The sequence below is a fragment of the Pinus tabuliformis genome, chromosome 8, assembly GCF_031772625.1.
Source record: "Pinus tabuliformis cultivar Carrire ecotype Pingquan chromosome 8, CPIR1, whole genome shotgun sequence".
Taxonomy (NCBI): domain Eukaryota; kingdom Viridiplantae; phylum Streptophyta; class Pinopsida; order Pinales; family Pinaceae; genus Pinus; species Pinus tabuliformis.
In genome coordinates, this window is record NC_142294.1 from 230,183,377 (window position 1) to 230,207,253 (window position 23,877).

A 23,877-nucleotide genomic window follows, 5' to 3' on the forward strand; every position below is an offset into this window, starting at 1 on the left:
GAGGAAGAGTTGGGGAAAAACTTGAAAAGTGATATTATTTAGCATTACGCTAATGCTTTATTTATTTATTTATTTTTGCCTGGAAAAAAGTCCATAATTTTATTTATAATATTTAAACAAAATTACACGTTTGTGAATTTAAGCATTCAGATCTCTCTGTAGCCTAAGAGGGTGAGGACCCTCTGGAAGTTCATCATCAAAAAGACCCAATAAAACCGATAGGAGGTATGGTGCTGTCCTTTAAACTAGATACAACATATACTTTAGATACCATCTTCCAAAATTTTAGACGACTGTCAGAACTCAGAAGGTTGGATGCCACTTATATACATCATCAAAAAATCACTTTTTTTGTGGGCATAATAAAATAAGAACAGTAGTTTAAGCAAATATGTCAGCTATGCCCAAGGGTCAAGTAGATATTCTTTGAGCTGTCCTGCTTTTTTAAGTGACCTTGCATGAGCTTCTATCCAAACCCACTCCAGTTTTTGATAGGGAGTCAGCTTCTGAGTTCCTGCGCCTGTAGTGTTAAAATTGGCAACTAGGGCCAAACTCCATGTGGGTCATATTATTAATGGTAGCTGATATTTTTCTTGGATCCCCTCATCGAAAGGTGTAGGATTAATCTAAAGATCATCCGATTCCCATAAGTATTCATGGAGATATGAATTTATTTGTGTTATGGGACAATTTGTCAAGGTCGGCCTGCAACCAAATAAACCCCACTTGTGCTCAACGTTTTAGTATAAATAGAGGTGGCCTTCAAGTCATTTAACACTCATCTCTTGTGATCTCACTCTCCACTTGTTTGGGTTTTTGGTGGAAGGGGAGGTCTAGAGGAGATGCCTTCTACGCAGCCCTAAAGGAGAAGTCTTGGACGTGCCCTAGCCGCAGTCAAGAAGGGTAGTGAAGTGTAAGCCCTCAACGCAGTCAAGGAAAGGCTCTCTAGCCTAAGGGAGCTTCAACGCAAATCTAAGGAATCCTAGAGGGAGCCCTAGCCGCAGTAAAAGAGGCCTTCACACAGCTGAAGGTAAAGCCCTCATATGCTGTCCCAAATGCCCTAGCCGCAGGTCATGAAGGGACCCTAATTTGCTGTCTCAAGAGACCCTCAAACGCAGCAAGAAGAGAACCTTGATCCAGTGTTTATGGAGCTCCTAATCTGCAATCCTTAAAGGTTCTAATACGCTGTCATAATGGAGACTCTAGGAGAAGAGTCCTATACACTGGAAGTGCAGTGAGGAGATTTGGCTGTAGGCAAAAGGGAGATGTATTATGCTGTCATAAGGAAGCCCTCAAACAGTTAGGAAGAAATCTAAACGCAGGGCTAAAGGGAGATGCCCTAACTGCTGTTTCAAAGCACAGTCATAAGCCCTAAACACTGTCAAGAAGAGGTGACCTTTATACGCAGTGAAGGGTGACCAAGAAGCCCTTATTTGCTGTAATAAGGTGTCTTAAATACGCTATCAGCAAAGGCCTCAATCCGCAATTGAGGATGACTGTTCTAGGAAGCCCTTACTTGTTGTTTCACAGCTAGAGGATGATCCACAGCTTCAGGAGGATGGTCATAGGCAATACTAACAGTTGGTTGCTGTCCAGAAAGAAGCCTTACACAGTCACCTAGCTGCTGTTGCTGTAGGTGACAGCAGGGCCATGTTTGGGTATGATATGCTGGGCAAAAGTATCCAATGAGGAGGAACTATGGGGCTGCTGCTTGAAGGCTGATTGGATCACTGTATGAAGGGACTAGGTTACAGTCAACTGCTGGGCTAGGCTGCAGGCCATAGCCAGCAGTTGGAGGCCTCCTTAAGTGCTGCATTCAGACCCTATAAGGCAGGGTATCATTGGAGCAAATGTGTGCAGGCAAGCTGCAGTCAATAGATGGACTGTGGGGTTGATTTAGAATGTTGTAGCTCACAGCGTTTGTGCTCTATTCAGTGTCCAGGTCTGCTATGAAATGCTTCAGTCCTTTCAGCTTACACAAGTTGCCAGATGGGCAGACTTGACATGATCAGTGAAGCAGCAAAGGAGGAAGAGCGTTATAAAAGGAAAGCTTCAGTATTCTGGGCAATTGGTTGAGCTGCTCTAGGCCTATCATCTGCTGCATTGTGTTATCTTCATGGTGAAGATCTCTGATGTCTGATCTCTCATTTTGGCAAGTCAAAGTGTTGACTTCAAATGTATTTGTACTATCTCTCTCTGCTGAACTATTGAAGAACATATAAGAAGAACTGATCAAAGGTTTCCCCACATTGGGGTTTTGCCTGGCTAGAGCCACATCTTGTGTCCTCTTGTCTTGGCTTGTCTTCTGCGATTTATGTTTATGTTCTATTTGCAGTTTACTTTAATGCTGATGTGATTGCTAATCTGGAAAAGATATTGAGCTAACTATGAAAATTGAAATAATTTGCTCTAAGCATAGAACATACCTAAACTTAACATGGTATCGGAGCTGAGGTGAAGACAATGCCCAAGCAAGAGTGAAAGAGCAATCACCGAAGATAGTTGGGAAAGGACAAAAGGATCAATGGATTCCTCATTCCTCTTCAAATTCACCAAGGGTGAAATTGAAGTAGAGAACATTATCAGAATGACGCAGCGAAAGCTTATGATGGCCTACCTAAAGATCACTTCATCGGGAAATCCGGATCTAAGGGTGGAAGGAAAGGCAGATGACTTGTTCGGCCATTATGCGAAGGAGTATCCGACTGGCAGGGACACATCACTTGATGATGATAACAAGCATTCTAGGGACATCTTCAATGATCAGAGGAATGACAAGTAATGCAGGTAAACGACCGACTTTTTAGAGAAAGCAAGGAACCCCAGATATGAAGAATCAAATGTTGTTTCTGATAAGATAAAGAAGTCTTATCTTGTACTGGCTCTCTCCTTCAGGTTCTTTGGGAATTTGGCTTATTGATTATAGTGCTTCAAGGCACTCCATTGGATAGAAGGGTGCTCTATCTCTAATTTGGTAGAGATGGAAACATTCGTGGGATTATACTTGGAGCCGATGCCACTTATCCTGGAAAGGGTGTTACCTCTCAATTGAATGAGGGTAACTCGATTCATTTACAGAATCTTTTTTATGTCCTTGATTGCAAGAAGAACTAGGTGTCCATTTCGACAATGGAAGTCAAAGGTTTCAGGGTGGCATTCATCGATGGAAAGGTACGTGTTTGAAAATAGAATTTTCAAAGATTCTTTTACTCATGGGTTCAGGGTTGGAAATTTGAATCAAGTTGCAGGAAGTCCACTGGGGACCATGTCAGTTGACACATGGCACCGGAGTTTTGTGAGTCAGATGATGACAAAGATGCCTGAATTCAAAAGGAGCATGAAGCTACATGTTTAAGATGTACCAAAGGCAAATCTTACAAGGGGACCATTCCCCTCATGTAGCAGGTCCACAGGTTTGGAAAAACCCGAGGAGGTTTGAGATTCATGATCGGGAATCTCATGTGTGCATGTGGAAGAAAGCCCTCTATGGCTTGTAGCAAATCACTGCGGGTTTGATATGAGAGGATTGACAGTTGTCAGATGAAGCTGAGATTCACTAAGAGTGAAGACGATCCAAACCATTGTTTGAAGGTTGTGGATGATAGACCTCTCATACCGACACCTTCTGAGAACAACCTATTTCTGATAGGTGTAGACCCTCTCACTTGCAGAAGTAAGAGGAGTTGGGTTCTAGATGTGGAATGTTAAACTGCAAGCCCGTGACTACCTCGAGGATCTTAACTTTCAGAAGTTATATGGTGGTGATGCCGGACCAGATTTGGGAAATGCCTCTAAGTTTCATAAACTAATTTGCATTGATGTTCTTGGTGAACTTCTGTCCGGATATATGTTTTGCAGTTAGCATGGTGAGCTCATATTTGGTTGAGCCTCACTGGATTGGTGCCAAGAATCTTTTGAGATATCTTCGGGGCACAATCTCTCATGGATTGAAATACACTGCCAGAAATATAAAGCTGCATGATTATTCGAATGCTTACTGGGCAGGCAGTGTGGAGGATCACTAGAGCACTTCTCAATGTTGGTTCTTTTTGGGTTTTGATTTGATATCATGGATGAGTAGGAAGCATAAGTCGATTGCTAGAAGCACCGCCGAGATCGAATACATAGCCACGAGTATGATCTCGTATGAAGCTGCCTGGTTGTGGAAGCTCTTCAGTGAGCTATTTGTACACATGATGAATACCACCGTGATCCTCTGTGACAACCAGGGGGGATTCGATTGTTGAGGAATCTCGTATTCGATGATTGCTCCAGCACATAGACATCACATACTACCTTATCCGGGATATGGTAAGTCAATGAGCGAGGAGGCTCCATCGCATTAAGACTCATGTACAGGTCATAGACATTTTGTCAAAGCCCCGGGGAAAGGTCAAATCTGTGACTTTCCTGAACGACTTGGAGTCGTTGAGAGACCTTCGTATAAGGGTCCTGCATGTTGCATGCATTGAGCTCTGGGAGGCTTGGGGTACTTACTGGAGCAACACACTACCATAGGGTGACTCACCCTCTCCTAATGGTGCGTTGTGTACAGGGTGAATAGCTCAGCGTTCCCCTGTGATACCCCGAGGTGACTTTGGGACAGGATGATTCGTTCTCTTGTGAGCCAGGATGATTAGTTCTCTTGTGGGACAGAATGATTAGTTCTCCTGTCGAGACATCCTACCCATGCAGTCCGGGACTCATGGGAAGTACCTCTCATTTGATCAATGAGTAGGGAAATGGGGTTAGGGACCATTAGTAGTACTATCGATGGACGCATCGTTGTATCTACCGTACTCCCTATGCTAGGATGACCTCCATTGATTTGGGATCAATGAAACTGATCTAGGATTGATATGAGTTGTTTGAGACACTCTTTTGTGATATTGATTTGGGATCAATGAAACTGACTTCGGGTCAGTAAGAGTGGTATGACACACTCTCTTCATATGAAACTGACTTCCGGTCAATAGAGAATGGTATGAGACATTCTCGATCAATTCTTCTTCTTCATGGTTCAGCAGAGCAGAGCAGAGCTCAGCAGCAGCGCAAGGCACTGATGGCAGAGATAGTATAGTCGGACATATGGATCAGCAGATGGAGTTCTCCCTAGTTGAGAGGGAGTGTTAAAATTGGCAACTAGGGCCAAACTCCATGTGGGTCATCTTATTAATGGTAGCTGATATTTTTCTTGGATCCCCCTCATCGAGAGGTGTAGGATTGATCTAAAGATCATCCGATTCCGATAAGTATTCATGGAGATATGAATTTATTTGTGTTATGGGACAATTCGTCAAGGTCGGCCTGCAACCAAATAGACCCTTTTGGCCAGGCATAGAACTTTCCATCTATGAAGACAACTTTCATTCCTTTGTCCTCCAAGGAAGATATTGATACAAGATTTTTTTTCAATCCCGACACATACAAAACATCTTGTAGATGTATAGTTTGACCAAAATCCAAATGAAAAGAAACACACCCAGTCCCCTTTATAGGATAAGTAGCATTATCTCCAAGATAATCTTCAAATTGGACTCCCTCTCAACCAGGTTTGAGAGGACTTCTCGATAGCCAGTGAAGTGTTTAGAGGCCCCACTATCTACATCATGACATCTTTCTGTAGGTATCAACATCTTGCATACATGTTGACACATCTCCCAAAGATATCCATAGTCAAGGGTCTCCATCTTTTTTAGACTTCCATCAAAGTCTTCATATCTTTTCGGGAGATTTCCTAGTCAAATCTTCTTGGTCTTTTGGATGTTGATCGCCTTCATCAGGGTTGCATATCTCACGATCTCTTCCTTCCTCACACATTCCATTCCTAGGAGCTTTCAATCAGAGTTTCTTCATTGTGGTCAACCACCTCATACTTCATATGAGGACATATTATGTTGATTTCATCTAGTGTGACTTATGCCTTCTTGCATCCTTTCAGAGGAGGAGATCCTTTATCTCTTCATCATGCTTCTCAAGATAGTAGTAATGATCCATGTTACCTGTAACCACATGACATGACATTGTAATATTAAACAAAAGCATACATACCTCATTTTACCTTTAGGTCATCTAGGCTTCTTCTAGCAGCTTCCTTGGTTGAAAAGATCTTCAATCCCTTGATCTGCTTCATTTCTCATGTCATCATACCATCATCTCATGAATTCCATAAGTTGGATTTCCTGACGAAACACTTGCTTCCTCTCTAGGCTAGTGAACCTTCTGATGAGGATTCCTTCAGAGAATCTTGAGGATCTTTTATATCCCCAACTGGAAGATGTTTCCTTTTTGACTTGATGTATGATGAGCCTTGTCCTAGATGACTTCTTCCTTTCCTTCAATGTCCACTGAGGTTTCTAGAAGCTATATCCTTCATGTTTTGTTTGTCATGGATTTTGTCCTCCATGATTCCCATGGTGATGTCCTGAGCTCTTGTTTCTAATGCTTCCATGATGCCACGATGCATCTTATTATCATGGTCATATCTGTAACTAAAGATTTAGGAGCTTATGATAGGACCCTTTTGTGAGGGATACCATCTCAATCATAGTAGAGATCTGTTACTCCCTCTTTCCTTTGTCCCTTTCTTTAGCTTCCTCCATCTTTCCGGTGATATGAGCTTTCTTTTTATAATCTTTCCATAGCACTGTTCTGTCTTGTTTGAGGACCCCCCCTTAATTTCTGCACATGTTTGAGTCATTTAACATTCAACACTTTTCCCATTAACTTGTCTTTCTCTATCAAGCATAGAGACCACAAATTGTTGAATGAGGTAACCTTCTTGTTCATGGACATTTGTTACCTTGCCTATCAGTTAGAACAATGATGATTATCTTCATCTCCCAATTGAGATCTTATGAAGATATTCCTTCATTCTTTGATACCTTCAATCAGGTCTAAGTGATATGACCTTCTTCACTATATTTCAGAGAGTATATCTTCTAGCATTTCATATCTCTCTTTTATGTCACCTCTCTTGCTACATAGGGATGAGAGGACCTAGGACTGATTTCATATGACTTCTCTTCCGGGGACTATATCTATCCTCCTTTCTTATGCAAGGAAGCTTAATGATCCAACCGATTTATAGATCTCCTTGCAAACACGAAGTCATTTAACCAAACTTGATTATAGAATGAAAAGATACTTACTTGACATGTGAAGATGAACTCTTCACCTTGATTATTTTGATGATGGTTGAAGAAGATGTATTAGTACTTCTTCTTGGATGACCTTCTTTTGAATGAGAGAATCTTTCCTCAATAGAAAAGGTTGCTCCTTTTGATGAGGATGATTTGCTGCTTCTTCGGATGATCTTCTTCTAGGGCAAGGAGATGATCCTTTCTTGAAGATGACCATGCCTTATTGCCTTCAATATGCTTTGCCTTCTTTTGTAGTGTAGATCAAGATTGCTGCTCGGGTTTCAACATGTTCCAAGATGAGGTGACCTTTGATTTTGAGGTCCTTTGAGTTACCATCCTTTGTAGACATCTTGATAAGAGTCTTGGTGGTCTTTTGGTGATGGTGATGTGGAGACACAAGTTCTTGCTGTTGTAGATTGATTCTCGATTGTTGTTGTAGATTGATTCTTGATTGTCGTTGCAGACTGATGTTGTAGATTGATCCTTCAAACTTGACAGAGCTCTTCAACCTTGCTTTGATGCCCTTCTTGAAGACTGGTCCTTGTATTTCTCTTTTGGCTTCCCTTCCTTTGACTTCAACACCTTAGCTCTGATACCATGTTGAAGAATCTAGGGCAGTTAGCATTAATAAGATTCTTCTAGTCATGATAACTATTTGTGAGGTGTTTTTCAATTTTTTTCTTATTCCAATCTTCACTTATTATTATTAGAGTGTGTCTTCTTTAGTTCATCAAATAGCTATCAAAACAAAGAGACAAGAACACAAGATGTTGGCATTTTGCCAGGGCCAAAACCTCTCCCTCTTGGAGAGGAAAACCCGCACAAAATTCTTCTTATAGAGATTCCAATTGACGAATACCAAGACCATGACCCTTGACCTATTAGGCCACTCCAAGACCAAGACACCAATCCTCTTCCTTTGTCACTGCTGAGATCATCATCATAGCTGCACCATGACTGCTTCTTCACCGAGATCTTCACCATACCAACGAGGTTTCCATATATATGATTGAGGTCTGTCCCTAACTCCACCGAGATCATGACTGTCTCATAGCTGCACCTTTAGCTGAGATTATAGCCTTGTGACTGTGTCTTCATTCATATCTATGCTAAGATCATGACTGCACCTTTGAGACAGAGTGTCTTCTCATCATGATTATGCCGAGACTGTGTGTGCCACTGTGGGATCCTGAAATCATCTCCTTCACCGAGACTGTGATTGTGTTTCAATATTAAGATTGTGATTATAAGGAGGTCGACACACAGTTATCACTTGCATCGATACACTGTTCTTCATTGCCGAGACACTGTCCTTCATCACTGAGATCTTGTACTTCATCACCGAGATCTGTACCTTCCTGTACCCATCCGAGATTTCAGACTTGTCCGAGATTCTTGTTTCCTGTGGTGACCTCAGCAGGGTATTTATAGTTGTTTCCTCTCCATAATTAGCCGACATGACAGTGTGAAACGTTGTGTCTCTATTTGCAAGCCGACATGACTTCTTTAGCTTATTTAATTCATTTGCAGGCCAACATGACTGTGTTTTGCATCGTTTTGATTGCAGACTTCTTCTTGTGCTTATCTTGGAGGATTGTGCTTGTCCTGCAAGGCTACTTGACATTTCTATAGACATATATTTTTCTCATACTCAAGAAGAGCTTCTTAATATTTTCTTTGACTGTTTGACTTTCCTATAACACTTCAACATGTGCTGGACCTATGTAATGAGCAAGAAACTCATTTTATAATTTACAAAAATAATATTTCTTTTTTTTTACAAGTACAAAGATCAAAATTACATTTATGAAGACCGAACCTAGTTACACTTTCTTCAACACTCCCTCTTAACTAGGGAGGTATTCATAATGGTACTTGGTCATTCTCAATCTGAAGAATTTCTCATAAGAAGAATCGGATTGGTAATCCCATCTGTATAGCATCATATCAACCAACATTGTCACAGTGCAAGGCCTTGACTAACAACTCCATCTCTCCACGAGACCATGAGCTACAATGCTGGTGAGACCAATGATTATAGACACCTTCATCATTGTCTCTCAAGGTACATACCCACCCGGGTGTTCACTAAGTATGACCTTCTAGGACTATTCTTATCTTGGATTCCCAACCCTCAAAGAATATAGGTCCTCTTGCCTACTCTTATCTTGGATGCCCTACACATCCTCAAAGAGCATCGGATACCAGATGATTACTTAATCCTCCCATTCTTTCTTCAGATGTGAAGACAATAATGTTGTGTCTATCTCTCCCTCTTAACTAGGGAGGATATGCCCATTCCTATAAAGAAATGTACCCAAGTTCCCTTTGACTAAGAACTTGCCCAAGCTCCTTCTCAATTAGGGACTTGTGAGAGCTCCCTCTTAACTAGGGACTCTCTTTTTTGTTAGCGACTTCTTCTTCGTGGGTCCTTCAGTTGTTTGATCAATTTCTTTGATGTTAACTTCTTCCTTATAGGGCATTAGCCATCGATCACTTTTCTTCTTGGTTCGTCATGACTTCTTCTTCGTGGGTCCTTTAGTTGTTTGATCAATTTCCTTGATGTCAACTTCTTCCTTATAGGGCATTAGCCATCGATCACTTTTCTTCTTGGTTCGTCATGTCATTCCTTTCTTCATGGAAAGTGGCCTTCTTGATACATATGTGGAACCTTCGTCATATGGCTACTTCTTCCTCATCATGTTTCTTTCGTCATATAAGCAAAGAGGCAAGCAAGCACAACCCTAAATCTATGAAAAGAATCATTAACATAGGGGTTTTTAAGAACATACCCGTTGATGGAAGAAATTGTTGAAATATGTAACTAGGTTCGGTCTTCATAATGACATTTAGTAATCATAATTTTATTTATTTGATGTAATGAGAAAAATAAATTTATTGATGTTATTCTTGAGGCATGGGTTTCATGCTCAAGTGAAATTTATATCTAGGTCAAGCTCCCATTGAGTGCTTATAGGGCTTGTCATCTAGTCTACAAGTCAATTGAGTCATTGTCATGTATGGAAGACCCTTTAGGACATGTTACATATTGTAAAGAAAAATTTATTTGAGTCAAATCAGAGTAAAAGACCCTCCAAGGCCTTGTCATGATGCTACAATCAAGTCGGCCTAGCTAGAAGGACATGTCGGCCTATTAGGGCCTATATAAAGGATCTCTCGGCCTCATTCAAAGGACCATAGAAAAAGCATTCAAGAACAAGCTAGAAGAAGGAAAAAGAAAGGACAAGAAGCCTCTTGGACAACGAAGAAGAGAAGAAGGAAGACCGAGAAGTTTGGGACTGTTTTTGGGCCTCCTACACCTCACACGTGCGAAGTTAGGGCTCTCATCTGTTTCAGAGAAGCTGAATTGCAGTACCATTAAGAAACCACTTTTTGTGCCAAGAAGGCTGTCTCTATAAGCCAAATTCCCAAGGAGGAAGATCCTACCCAAGCGAAGAGGAGAAACTTGAAAGGCTCTCAAACTATCCACCTGCAGAAGATTTCAGGCAGGCCAAGAATTGCAGATTTGTGAGAGAAGCCAAAATCTTAAATAGAAGTCGAAATTCAAAGTGTTGCAACAAGTTTGACCAACGTTGACTTTGTGGAAGAAGAGTTGATCAAAGAAGTTATTTGACTTGGTCTTGGAGGGGTTTTTGGTCAAGGGTCTTAGGTCTTGGAAGAGAATGAGAATTATTGTAAATAGGAGAAGGTTTGAGAGTATTTTGGAAGAGTTGAGAGATTTGAGGGTTAGTTAGTTAGATAGTTTCTCTTGTAAATATTTTATTTATTAATGAATTATTTTTGAGATTTTATGTGTATATGTATGGTATGGATTTCAATTTTATGTTAGTGTTAATTTTGAATTTGCAGGCCCCATAGCCTGCGACATCATTTTTGGTATTAGATAAGGAATTGTTTGATTTTTTGTTGTCATATTACTAATGAGTTTGGGGAACGAACTTTGATAATAAAATTAAGCCACCAAGTTGCAATCTACTTATGCGAAGGAGGATATCCCTTTGTGCAAAACAAGATACATGTCACAAGCATCCACATATAAAGTAGAATTCGAAGTGGAGAATCATTGTGCAAGCATTTTTCGGGCTGCAAGGTGGAGTTCAAGTCATCTATTGTTGAATGAGCATTGTAAGCAAGCCACAAATATCCATAGAAGGATAAGTTCAAAGTGCTTTTCCAGGCATAGGCAAAGTTCGAAGTGGCAGAGCATTGGTTTGCTAACATTAGGAGTCTGGTTGCGATGAAAAATACACGAACTGTGCAATTATATACAGTTAATACGATGGATACGTGTGCGCAATGCGAGAACCTGTGCTTCAATCAAATGTGAACTTGTGTCTACCACCAGAGAGCAGAACCGAGTAGATGATCGAAAGACGTGTGAAGGAAGTCTGTAGAAACTTGCGTGAAAGTTGCGTACGAAGTGTGGAAAGCAGTAACCTGTGAATTGTAACCTCTATGGACCTTTGTGGAACATGGACAATGTGTAACATTGTGGAAAAGTTTATTGCTGAAATCCCCATTGACGTGGAGTTTAAAAGTATAGCACTTCAGTTTGTGAAAGGTTAGCATAATCAATGTTTTAAAACTCCGACTCTGACTCTGACTCGGCCGAGGGTCGACTCCGACTCGGTATCGACTCGGCCGGCTCGATTTCAATGACTCAGTCGTTGTAAAAAATACATTAAATATTTATTTTTTATAAAAACACATAATTTTAAAGATTTTCATTCATGTTTCCAAACACACATCATTAGAATATAGATAGAAGACAACATATGATCAAAGTAGGCTCATGAATATATCCATTATATCAAAATGGCACTGAGTGCACTGTCCAATACATACACGATGTTGATATAGAGATCAAAACAAAAACACATAACCAAGGAGGCTATAAATGGCCTCTACAACAAAAGTCTGTGACCAGTACTACTGGCAACTGCTAGAGTTGCCAACATCATCTGGCTCAGTGTTACTTGGGAGTGGGAGCGAAAGTGGGGAGCGAGAGAGAAAACGGGAGTGGGAGTGACATTTTCAGAAGCTCTTGGTTTGGGAGCGAATCTCGGAGGAGTTCGACAACCAATGTCACTAACATCAAGGTACATAGAGGGATTGGTGTTCTTGATTAAATACGAGTTCCATACCCTAATACATGACAAAATTTAATGGGAACATTGCAATTCTCCAATCCTGAAATCCTGAAAAACTGATAAGTCTGTTGGATTTTGAATGAAATCTAAAATTCTACTTTCTCCATATGAAATCCAATGAGGCCGGAACCACTCTCAAACATCCTGAGTCATTTCATGGTAATGTTAAAAATTTAAGTAAAAGGATGAAAATGAAGATTAAGGAGAATGTCACTTTGGAAACGGCCGAGTTGGCCGAGTTGGCTGAGTCATGGCTGACTCGGCCTCCCGAACCGTTTCCTCCACCGAGTCATATTTCTAGGCAATGAAACGGATCAACTCGACCGTTTCCGTTTCGAATCGGCTGAATTTTAAAACTATGAGCATAATGCTTTTACATGCTTAAATTATAAGCTTTAAAAAAAAGAAACGTGTAAATCACTTTTTATAAAGTGACTTTATAAAACATTAAATTATTTTAATATAGACATGTGAAAGTATTGTATGGACTCTGGAATGATAAGGTGTGTTTAATTTGAGAGGTAATTAATATTGGATGAGAGAGACTTAGAGGTGGTGAGATTTTTAACGCTAAATTGATGGTTTGTGAAGTTTGTTTGGGTCAGAATAAAATCATGGTCACAAGTGCTTATATAGAAGTGAGTTAAAATCTTTAAAGGAAAATTATAGTCATAATTCAAAAGTGCATTTAAGTTTGAGTCGGTAATTGTAATTGGGTGCATGATCGGTGGAGCCGACACCCAAAGTCTGGTCAATGTATTGTAAAGACAAGGGATATTGCAGTTGTTTGCAGCAAAGGAAGCAGAGTATAAAGGACCTTATAAAAGGGAAGGAGATGAAGATGACTATGGATAGTCATTTGCAAAATCCAGGGAAAAGTCACAACAATGCCATAGTAGTTGGTGTAAGTGATGAAGGGTTCGAGAAAGAGATTGTTGAGTTGAAGACATGATCATAATCATAAACATATAAACATGGATGGATAATGAAGAGGACATCTAGATGGCCAATCAAACAATTGATTGTGAGGAGACAGAAACACAAATTGAAATTTTGTTAAGGGAAGCAAAAAAACTCTAGATAACCGAGATGAATGTATGCATTTGTGAACTAGAACAAGGATCGATGCTTGGTGAAGACAATGATGATGCTGAAATAAAGTCTGTTGATATGAACGTGGGTTTGATTCCCACAGATGGCACCACAAACTGTTTAGAAGATCAACATAAAGACTTGAGGACAGAATCATTTGTCGAGACTATAAAGCCTTATGTTTTTAAATCTGACAATTGGTGTGTGGATGCAGGATATGTTGCAAATGATGGACATGACACTAATTTTGTTTCATGCAGGGATGAAGACCAGTCTTTTGAAATTATTTCTGAAAGTGACCGTAAAATGCTTATGAAATGTGAAGAAGAACTACAATTGCTAGAAAAGATGTTGATGGAACCTGAATCTAAGCAAGTTGCAAATGAAGAAGAGAAATGCTCAAGCATGCTTAACAGTGAAAATGTGGAACTTGAGATAAAATGTAATTTGCAATTTAATGTTACAAATGATGAATTGATATTACAAGCTAGTAACAACAAACTTCAATCGGAAACTAGAATTAAGGAAACTGATGGGAAATACACTTAAACCAAGATATTGCAAAAAGAGGCAGAAATACAATAACATAATACATTTGACTACTCGCGTATACATCAACAAAGTAGGAGGAGAATTGCAGCATAAAGATTGGAAACCCGACGAACTAAAGTCATGGTCATTGAAGCAGAACAAGAAGGAATGGATGATCAACAACAGACTAAAGTTTGGGATCTAGGAGGAGTTTTATCAACTTATAAAGACATAAGGTCGGGCGACCATGATTTCCTTTTACCTGGGGAGTCTGATACAGGAGCATCTAACCTAGGGTTGAATGTTTACCAAGGGAGTTGTTTCCTAAGTTAGGATTTAATTATTAATGTATTTTTCCTATAGTTTTAGGAGAGAATGAGCATTATTGTAAATAGGAGAAGGTTCGAGAGTATTTTGGAAGAGTTGAGAGATTTGAGGGTTAGGTAGATATTATCTGGGGATAAGGGATTAGGTGAGAGTTTTTATGGATCATGAGAGATATTTTGGGAGTTTGTGAGAGTGAAGAATGAGAGGCCAATGATTAGGCCAATAGTTTCTCTTTTAAATATTTTATTTATTAATGAATTATTTCTGAGATTTTATGTGCATATGTATGGTATGGACTCAAAATAAATAATTTTCTTTGTTACAAAGAGTCCAAATAGGACCGTAATACATGCCATAAATTCTTCTTTGTCCTAGAAAGACCTAGAAAGTCCTAGCACAAAGAACATGCTTTTGACCTAAACCTGAGCATGAAACACATGCTTTAAATAAAATAAAATTTCTTTTCTTTCTTTATACAAAATATACAATGTCGTATTTACAAAAGGTCATTATGAAGACCAAACCTTCAAAGATGTTCTTCTCTGTGAAGGCCAAAGTTTGAGGGCTAAGATCTGCTGTTTGAAGATCTAGTTCAGGCCTGGTTTGAAGGCCAAGCTCAGTGTGCTGACAACAGGTTTGTGAGAAGGAGAGGAGCAATTGCCAGGAAGACCATCTTTATTTGACCGAGAAACCTCAGATTGTTATGCAGATGGCAGCAAGGTGTGTCAGGCCTAGTAACAGGCCAGTGTAGGAGCTAAAGGGCTGCTGTTCTCAGTATAAAGGGTTGACTAAGTTTGACTTTTGAATATCAGATTGTACTTATGCTGAATTGAACAATTTCTCCTAGAAAAGATTGCTGGGTTTTCTCCCGAGTTTGGGTTTCCCAGATGAAAAATTTTGGTGTTTACTGTGCATGGCTTTTCTACTGTGAGCTTTACTGTTTCTGTTGTATCTACTGCTGAATTTTCTGAATGTAATTGCTTAATGATGTTCTGAAATGTGCTAAAGTAAGACTGTATACCATTGGAATTAATTATCAGTAGCAGAAAATTGCGCTAGTCTAGATTAGCACTAGAAATCAACACTCAACTCCTCCATCCTTTGTTTACTCGAGAAACTATTAGTGACAATGCCTTGGTGTCTTAGGTATTCCCCACTCAAATTCTCATAGTCGTATAATCTCTAGCTATAAATTTCGACGTGTGGATGTCTCATTGCCTCGATAAAATTTTGTTCCTGCTCATATGTTCTAGCATTTGATGTCTTGATTTGCATATGCACAAAGGCATGCATGTCATTTTGAACTGATAATTAGAGAAATTTCTGTTGAAATCCTCTTAGTATTTTAAGTTTCAAAGTGTTTTAACCCAAATATTGAGAGTATATTCATTGCCATGTAGATTGTAACTCATTTTGCCTTTCCCTAAGGATAGAATTGAAGGAACATTCAATTTATACTAGAAATTTAGAAAGTGCATTACTGACTGCATTTGATACTTGGCATCTGATACTAAATTTTTGGTTCTGTTGAGGATATTAGAAAACAACTTAGGTTCCTGGCAGAACATATACTTAAATTCTAACTTTGAGAAAACATTTTTTTCTGATCTATGACCAGTTCCACATTCACTGAAACTTTTGTTTTAATCTTTGCAGAAGATGGATGAAGAAGCAATCCGCATGGTGTTTGGGAAATCTTTGGATAATTATATGAAATGGTGCAGCTATCTGGGCTTGCCTGTTTGGAATAAGTATATCCTTAACTGTTTATTGTCATTCTATGAGATCTATTGATTCATTCAGGTTTTCCTATTTCTAGATGAATTATGGACATGGTTTTAACTTCTAACCTGGTTGATTTTTCAGCATGGAAACATTGCAGAAAGAAAAAAAGTTGATTTTAGTTTCTCTATACTACTTGATTTGGGGGGAAGCTGGAAATGTTCGCTTTTTGCCCGAGTGCATCTGTTACATATTTCATCATGTAAGAAGACTGCTTTAGATCAAAATTTCCTTGGAAACTAATTGATGTTTTCATAACAAACTTGCAATGTATTGAACTAATTTATTTTCATTTATGCTAGCCAGACGTGCTTACAAAGGAGATAACTACTCAACATGTCTTACTCGTAAACAATCACTGTTGAGTCTCAACAATAACCTTGTGTTTTTCTCACCTTTCTGATAATAGGCGATGCAACTCACTCAAAATGTCAGCTCTCTGATGATGGGTGATGCAGCTCACTCAAAACATCAAGCTCCAACAACTTCTAGATAGGGTTACCCCAAATGCTTTGATACCATGACTAATAGCCTAAAATCTGTAACCTTGACACGTGTGACAAGATAATAATTGAAGGATGATTAAGCATCTGGTTCCCTTTAAACATAGCTTTATGCTGGTTACAGAGAGTTTGAAAGCAAAATAGGAAGTCTCATGTCCATCCAGGCAAGGAAGCCCAAGCTAAAGTTACCGAAGGTTTACGAGTTAGCTTGTTGACCTATCAAACACTGAGCAACACAAGCACCTTATTTTGGAATATAGATTTGATGAATCGTACTTGTATACGTGTAAATTCACGGGGAAAACTTTTGATTGCTTTGGTGATAGGTAGTAAACTAGCAATTATGTTGTTTACTGTTATCAGTGTAAATGCAATCTGATACTTGATTCAAAATTATTCAGAATAAGGTCATACAGAAATTTTCAACATGTGTGAAGTGATGCCTTATTGGTTTTAACTAGTAATTGCCGGTATTCTCCATATTGTATTAAAATATTCCACAAGGTAACCTAGACATGCCAGCTCTAACACCAATTTTTGTGTTAGAGCAATCCTCCCATTACCAACTCAAATCGTGTAAACAAGCACTCATCATCAAGCGTCTCCCTCTCATGCGCAATTTGTTGACATTAGGTGGTACAACAGCTTCAACAAGGACATTCTGTGGGAAACATTATCCAGCTTGAGATTGGTGCTTTCATGGCAGTTAATGGGGGTGTAAAGTGTTGCTTTGTTTATGATGCAAATTGCATTTTATCCTTTGTTGCAGGAAATGCCTAAACTGCCCATGTACCAGGACCAAAAAGTTAAAACTAAGGAAAACACAGAAATGCTTCAGAAACTTATTGAAAATTCTGAAATGTCCATGAGGGGAATGGGACCCATTTTCTTTATATATATATATATATATATATATAATGTTTCCCTCAACCAACTTGTTTCCCAGGTGGGGGTGGGGGCAGGGGGAAGGGTGTGTTTCCAAGTGTTACCATTCACAAAATTAGTACATGTTTCCATTTTTTGTGCAATTTAGGTTTGATATCTTTTCTATACTCTATTATTCCATCAACCTTCACTTTTATAGGAGTGTTTGTTCTTCCTCTTTTAGGATTGGTGTGTACTTCATTGTCTAGGGTATACCATATTGGGTTTACACCTTTTACATTTTGGTATATGTCCTTTTCCCGTTCTAGGTTTCTGTTTTTAATCTTTCCGTTGCAAGAGAAGTCTAAAGGCACCTTTGCTTTTCTCTTGTAGTTTTGAGTCCAATCTATCAAGATTTACCATTGAGGGTCCTCAACCCTGTCTCGCTAGCAACATACTGCATAAATGAATGCAATACCTAATTTTAGACTGCCTCTCTCTGATAGAGGGAACTCTCTTCCTATGTTAGTACCGTTATTCCATTTTGTCTTTAAGAAAATAGTTAGTGCTCTAATTTGGTCAGTTTTTGTTTTTGACATTAATATATGTTATTTCCCTTTTTTTGCATCAACTTTGAGCAATATTTGTATTCAATATATTTTTTGATATAGTTATATATGCACTACAAGCTTACATTGATCCCCACCAATTATATGGATTTGTAAAGATCCTTTTTTTTCCTTTTTCAAGGAAAACATCATGGAAAATGACTGGGGACTTCCTTGCATTTCAGGAATGATATCCGGTGTAAACCTTTTAGCCTTGATTATGACACTTGACCAGTCAAGGACATTGAGTGAGACATGCGACAAAGGCAACCAGTCCCCTGAATTGAACTTTAGACCTTTTGTATGAAAGTCAAAGCACTCAATCACTCGGTCTAGCTCACCAATATAAAAATTATGTACAACTATCATTTCTCAAAAATGGGGTGACAAAACTTTACAGCCTCTTGCACTCTATGTGGATGCAAATCTCAACAAGTATAACCAAGCACATAAATGTACAAGATCATTAAATAAACTTTATCAATATAGAGTTAGGATGTTATCACAAAGAGAGCATCTAGGGTTATCAAAACGTAGATATTCAAATCATAGACCTAGTTAGCAATCAACTAGGGTTATACTTTCATGTCGTAGACTTACAATAACATTTTCTAGGGTTTTGTCACAAACCCTAGATACCATCATCAAAGCTTTAATATTAAACATTGGATATACAACAAATATACTAAGTTAGGTTTCAACCATACAAAAACATATACACCTAGGGTTTCATTCCTAGGATCTTATATTAACTACCATGAGGTCATAAAGTGGTATAAATAATTGACCCCTTGAAGCTCAAAAAGCCAAAAGATGATGCAGTGTAATAAAGTTACAAAATGCTCTGTGATTTAAAAATATCAGCAAATATCATCAACACAAAAGCAACTTATTAAAAACTTTAAAAATTATTAATTCATGCCCTTGAGGGGTGCACCAACAATAAGCAGAAACATCATCAAATTAAAGACAAGCTGCCACAGCTGCAGGATTCTGGTCATCATCCTTGGGCTTGAGCTAAGAAATTTTCTATAGTGGTTGCTCAACAGTTGACAACTCTCTTATTTCTTTCTGCTTAGGCTATTTTGTTGAGAAATCTATGGAAGCTTAATTAGGGTTCATTTAAATTTGATCTCTCTTATCTTGACAACTTCTTGTGATATTCTTGTTACTTCTTCTTCTTTGTTATTATATATTCATTATCAAGACAATTGTCAAAACCATGAAGATTACAAAGACAAGAACACAAGATGTAGGCATTCAGCCAGGGAAAAACCCCTCTCCTAGAGAAAAACCCAAAATTTTTTGTTCTCTTCTTTAGAATCAAATCAAATGAGACAACCTAGACCCTTTGAGTAAGATATAGACTTCCTCCAATCCACCAAGTCAGCTTCCCATGTAGATAAGTTAAACTCCAGTCAAATTCTCAAAAAGGTAACATAAGTCATCCTTCAAAATCTGAGTCAAACAGGGTATCGGCCCTCTCTGCAGCATCTGAAATCTCGGCCTGCACCCTCGGCCCTGCACCTTCTCTCTTCTGCTTCAAAGTTCAGATCTCCTCGCATGTGTGACAAAAAGACAATCATTTCAGCTTCCTTTTGATTAAACATGTGTCTCCTCTTCTTCACTTGTGATTTTTCCTTCTTCTTTTATGCTATTCACACTTTCTTCTTCTTTTAGGAGCTGCAGATCGAATCTTCCTTTGCTGGCATCCATACTAGGTCGAATGCATTGCTATATTTAGTGGTTTGAAGCTCTTCTATGAGGTTGACATGAAGAGAGGGCAGGCCAAGTTGATGGTGGAGGTGTAGATGACCAAATTACATCAAAATAATCTTATTTCTTTAATACAAGAAACCTAATAAGGGTCTAGAACATAATGACAAGTACAATGACTTATGACTCAACCATAGAAGCCTTCAATGGAGGCTTGACCTAGAAACAAAATACGTAGCGCATGAAACCCATGCTTATAAGAATAAATATTTTTTCTTCTACAATGATTTTTCTTTTTCTTTCTTTTTGACAAATACACAAGAATTATCTCATGAGCTAAATATAATTATGAAGACCAACATTAGTGACATTTCTCAACAATCCCTCTTAACTAGGGAGGTATTCATAATTGTTCAACTGATACAAGGTTGACGTCAATTTGAAATGTTCCAAGAAGAGTTCAATGGCATATGCAACGCTAGATGCAAAACTGCCAAGGTATCACATCAAAGATCCTAGTGTCAATAACGCTTTCAATCCATCAATTCAAGGATCCAAGTGTCATTTCCAAGACACTAATACAAGGATCTAAGACACTAACAGGGACTAAGGTGTCTTTAAGGCACCTTGCCACTATTGGTACCATCAGGCTACAACCCTGGTATCAATCCAATATAGATACCATCTAGGCCTTCATGCCAAAGACACCAACCTCGGGGATCTAGGTATCATTAAAGTCAAACACAACAATGGAGCTCCACAAGACCAAGATATCCTCCCACACCGGGATCTAAACATCATCAAGGCCAAACAACAACTGAGATCTCAATATTAACCAAGCCAAGATGTGCTCCCAAGTACCATCATACAAGCAATTTTATGGTACTCATGTCTCCCTCTCTATGAAATCAGAGATATTTACCAATCCAAGCATGCTTATCCATTATTCTAAATTCTCAAGGAGAGATCCCCACATCAACTACTTGTTCAACCATTAGAACATCCAATAGCTTCACGACCCCAACTATTACTGATACTTTATCATCAATATGTTATCTTACAATCGGGGGTCCTCGACCATTCTAACGCAACTTAGTTTATCACATTATTCAAACAAATCTCCATGGAAGCTTCCTTCAATTTCTCCAGCAACATCAAATTCAATGTCAACACCTCTCAAAATATCTGAGTCTTTTTTCATGATACATCAATAGTGGGTTAGCCATTCTTCGATCTCATTCTTTCTTCATATTTGTCACATCATGTTCTAGATTAAGGAGGATATACACTTTCCTTTATCCAAGCTCCCTCTCAACTTAGGGAAATAAGTTTATCATCAACAACTATATTTTTTCATCTACAAGGCTCTTTCTTTTGCATCATCTAGTCATTGGAGAACTTCAATCTTTCAAAACGTCATTCTTCATATGATAACAAAGTCACCTTTCAATCAACAATATAAACTTCAATGTCATTGGGGTTCTTACAACTCCCTCTTTCCATCATGCTCATTACAAGGTCATCATCAAACACGAGGCAGGCTTACAACTTTACAGCCTCTTGCACTCTATGTGGATGCAAATCTCAACAAGTATAACCAAGCACATAAATGTACAAGATCATTAAATAAACTTTATCAATATAGAGTTAGGATGTTATCACAAAGAGAGCATCTAGGGTTATCAAAACATAGATGTTCAAATCATAGACCTAGTTAGCAATCAACTAGGGTTATACTTTCATGTCGTAGACTTACAATAACATTTTCTAGGGTTTTGTCACAAACCCTAGATACCATCATCAAAGCTTTAATATTAAACATTGGATATACAACAAATATACTAAGTTAGGTTTCAACCATACAAAAACATATACACCTAGGGTTTCATTCCTAGGATCTTATATTAACTATTATAAGGGTTTTGTCATAAACCCTAAAAAACTAGGGTTTCATCATATGTCCTAGATATCATCAACAAACCCTAAAAGAGAAGGGTTTTTGTAGTGAACCTTAAAGGTTAGGGTTTACCAAAAGATAGATAGTAGGATAAGGGTTGATTTAATCTAAAGATCAGACACGCTAACATTATAAGAATCTTTCATGATTCTTTAGCAAAAACCCTAGACATGTAAAGCAAACTTTTCAAGACAAAATGGGCGTACCTCCTTATATGAAGAAGACCTACTCAAATCTTGCAATCCTAAACATACCTTGAGTTGCTTCTATCACAAACCTTGTAGGGCTTCCTCTTGAAGGGTTCTCTTTGAATCTAGCCATAATTCCTTTTAGAATATACTTGCAAACTTTTCTTGGGAGGAAAAGAATTATAATTGAGCAATAATAATAAAGCTAGATATAGAGAGAAAGAATACTTATCTTTTGTGTGGTGGAAGCTTACTCATAAGCTTATCGTTTCTTTATGTAACTGCAACATTTACTTGACAAGTACCACCAAAAGTATACAAGTACAAGAGTATAATTATAAACTAGGGATTTCATACTCTTTATGACGTGAGAAATTCCTAGGGTTTTTAGATCCAAGCCCTAAATTTCTAGATGTTACCTTTCAAAACATCAATCCTAGTGTTTGATTTTTAAATCCAATTCTATCCTTACGAGGGTTTCCCTTTTCTCCATAGACTATCTACAAACCCTAGAGACCAAAATCTAGGGTTTCTCTGAGGGAACAAAGTTAGGGTTTCTCAGCTAAGGTTTACAAGAACTTAGATGCCAATTATAACTTAAGCCACAAATTAGACTTTACATGGATAAAAACAATTTTACTTACCTCTAGGACTACTTACCTTAGCCCTCGACGATCACAATAAGTGTGTTGCAATGGTTTCTTCAAGATGCCAGACGCTTCCTCTAATACTGGCTATAGTAGAAGCTTCCAAGGTGCTAAGTGAACAAGCTCTTTTCAAGATGATAGACTGCTCCTCTTCTCCTTGAGACGAAGATTTGTGGTTGCTTATTAATAGGTTTGCACATAATTCTCCTTTTGCTATTTTCGGTCTTCTTTAAGGCTTCCAATAAATACACGTGGTGATCATCATGCTACTTCATAGAATTCAGATTTGATGCTTCTTTAATTGTCATAATTTGTTGGAGGGAGAGGTTGTTACAAGCCTTGACAAACACTGATATTCTTCTGGGAGACCTTTTTGCTAATATAAGGTCGAGTCTAGACTTTTATGCCATAGTGTAATATCCCCAATTTTGTGAGCATGGGAATTTTGCCTAATTTTGGTGATGTTAAGGGGCAAATATTATTTTGGAGAAAGGTGACAAGTATTATTTTTTTGGAGTTTGGCGACAAATTATTGTTTTATTAAAATGGGGGAAAAAGTCACTTAGTTGAAAATGGCCCCCACCAATAAAATAATTAAAAAAAGAGTCTAGAAGCATGGGGAGAAATTATAAAAGGAGGATGGATTCATTTTCTAACCATCTTTTTGACTATTACACTTCACATTACATCTTCTCTTGGTTTAGCACAAGAAAAGAAGTGATGTTTAGCACAGGTGTTCCAAGTGGAATTCCACCCTCATTTCAGAGAACTTCGAGTGTCTCCCTAGTGAGGAAAATTTGGGGAGCTCAATTCAGATTTTCCATTGGGCATATTTGCAGGTTATTACAGTGAGTGCGTGTTTTTTCCAGGACCTAGAAGTGGTTCGAATTACTCGTGGGGAGATCAATTACAAAGGAGTAGAACATCGAAGGATTTGCAAGTGTTTTCCATTATTTTATCTGGAGATTTTGTGGTGATTAGTAGTGCTGAGTTTGGGGGAATTCTTGGGGCCAAAATTCTACATTTTTGGAAGTGTGCTCTCCAGGTAGGCTTGCGTCGGGGTTGGAGGAATAGAGGTTGAGGAGAGATGAGGGCCAAAGATTGGAGATATACCTCAAGGGAGAATTTAGCTAGAGCTGGGAGAGATTTCCAGTGGTGTATTTGAGCTTAATTCAGTAGTATCAAGATTGTAGGACGTTTTTTGGCCAAATTGGGCAATTTGCACTTGTTGGAGGTCACCAAGGGTCAGTGGATTAAACCCAAACCCTTTCTGGGTTTTTGTGGGTTTATTGAGAGGAGTCTCCAACTAATTTTACAGAATTTTTAGGGTGATATTCGACATTGAAATT

General features: G+C 38.5%; 1 protein-coding gene across 3 annotated transcripts in view; it reads left to right on the forward strand.

Moving 5' to 3' along the window:
• The window catches only part of LOC149234971 (callose synthase 9-like), a 385,867-nt gene that overhangs the window by 90,940 nt on the left and 271,050 nt on the right, over window positions 1–23,877 (forward strand). For all 3 annotated transcript variants that reach the window (XM_089372025.1, XM_089372026.1, XM_089372024.1), the window contains 2 exons: window positions 15,920–16,014; window positions 16,130–16,247. In XM_089372025.1, the coding sequence (XP_089228151.1) occupies window positions 15,920–16,014; window positions 16,130–16,247 (213 nt within the window). The remainder of the gene's footprint in view (window positions 1–15,919; window positions 16,015–16,129; window positions 16,248–23,877) is intronic.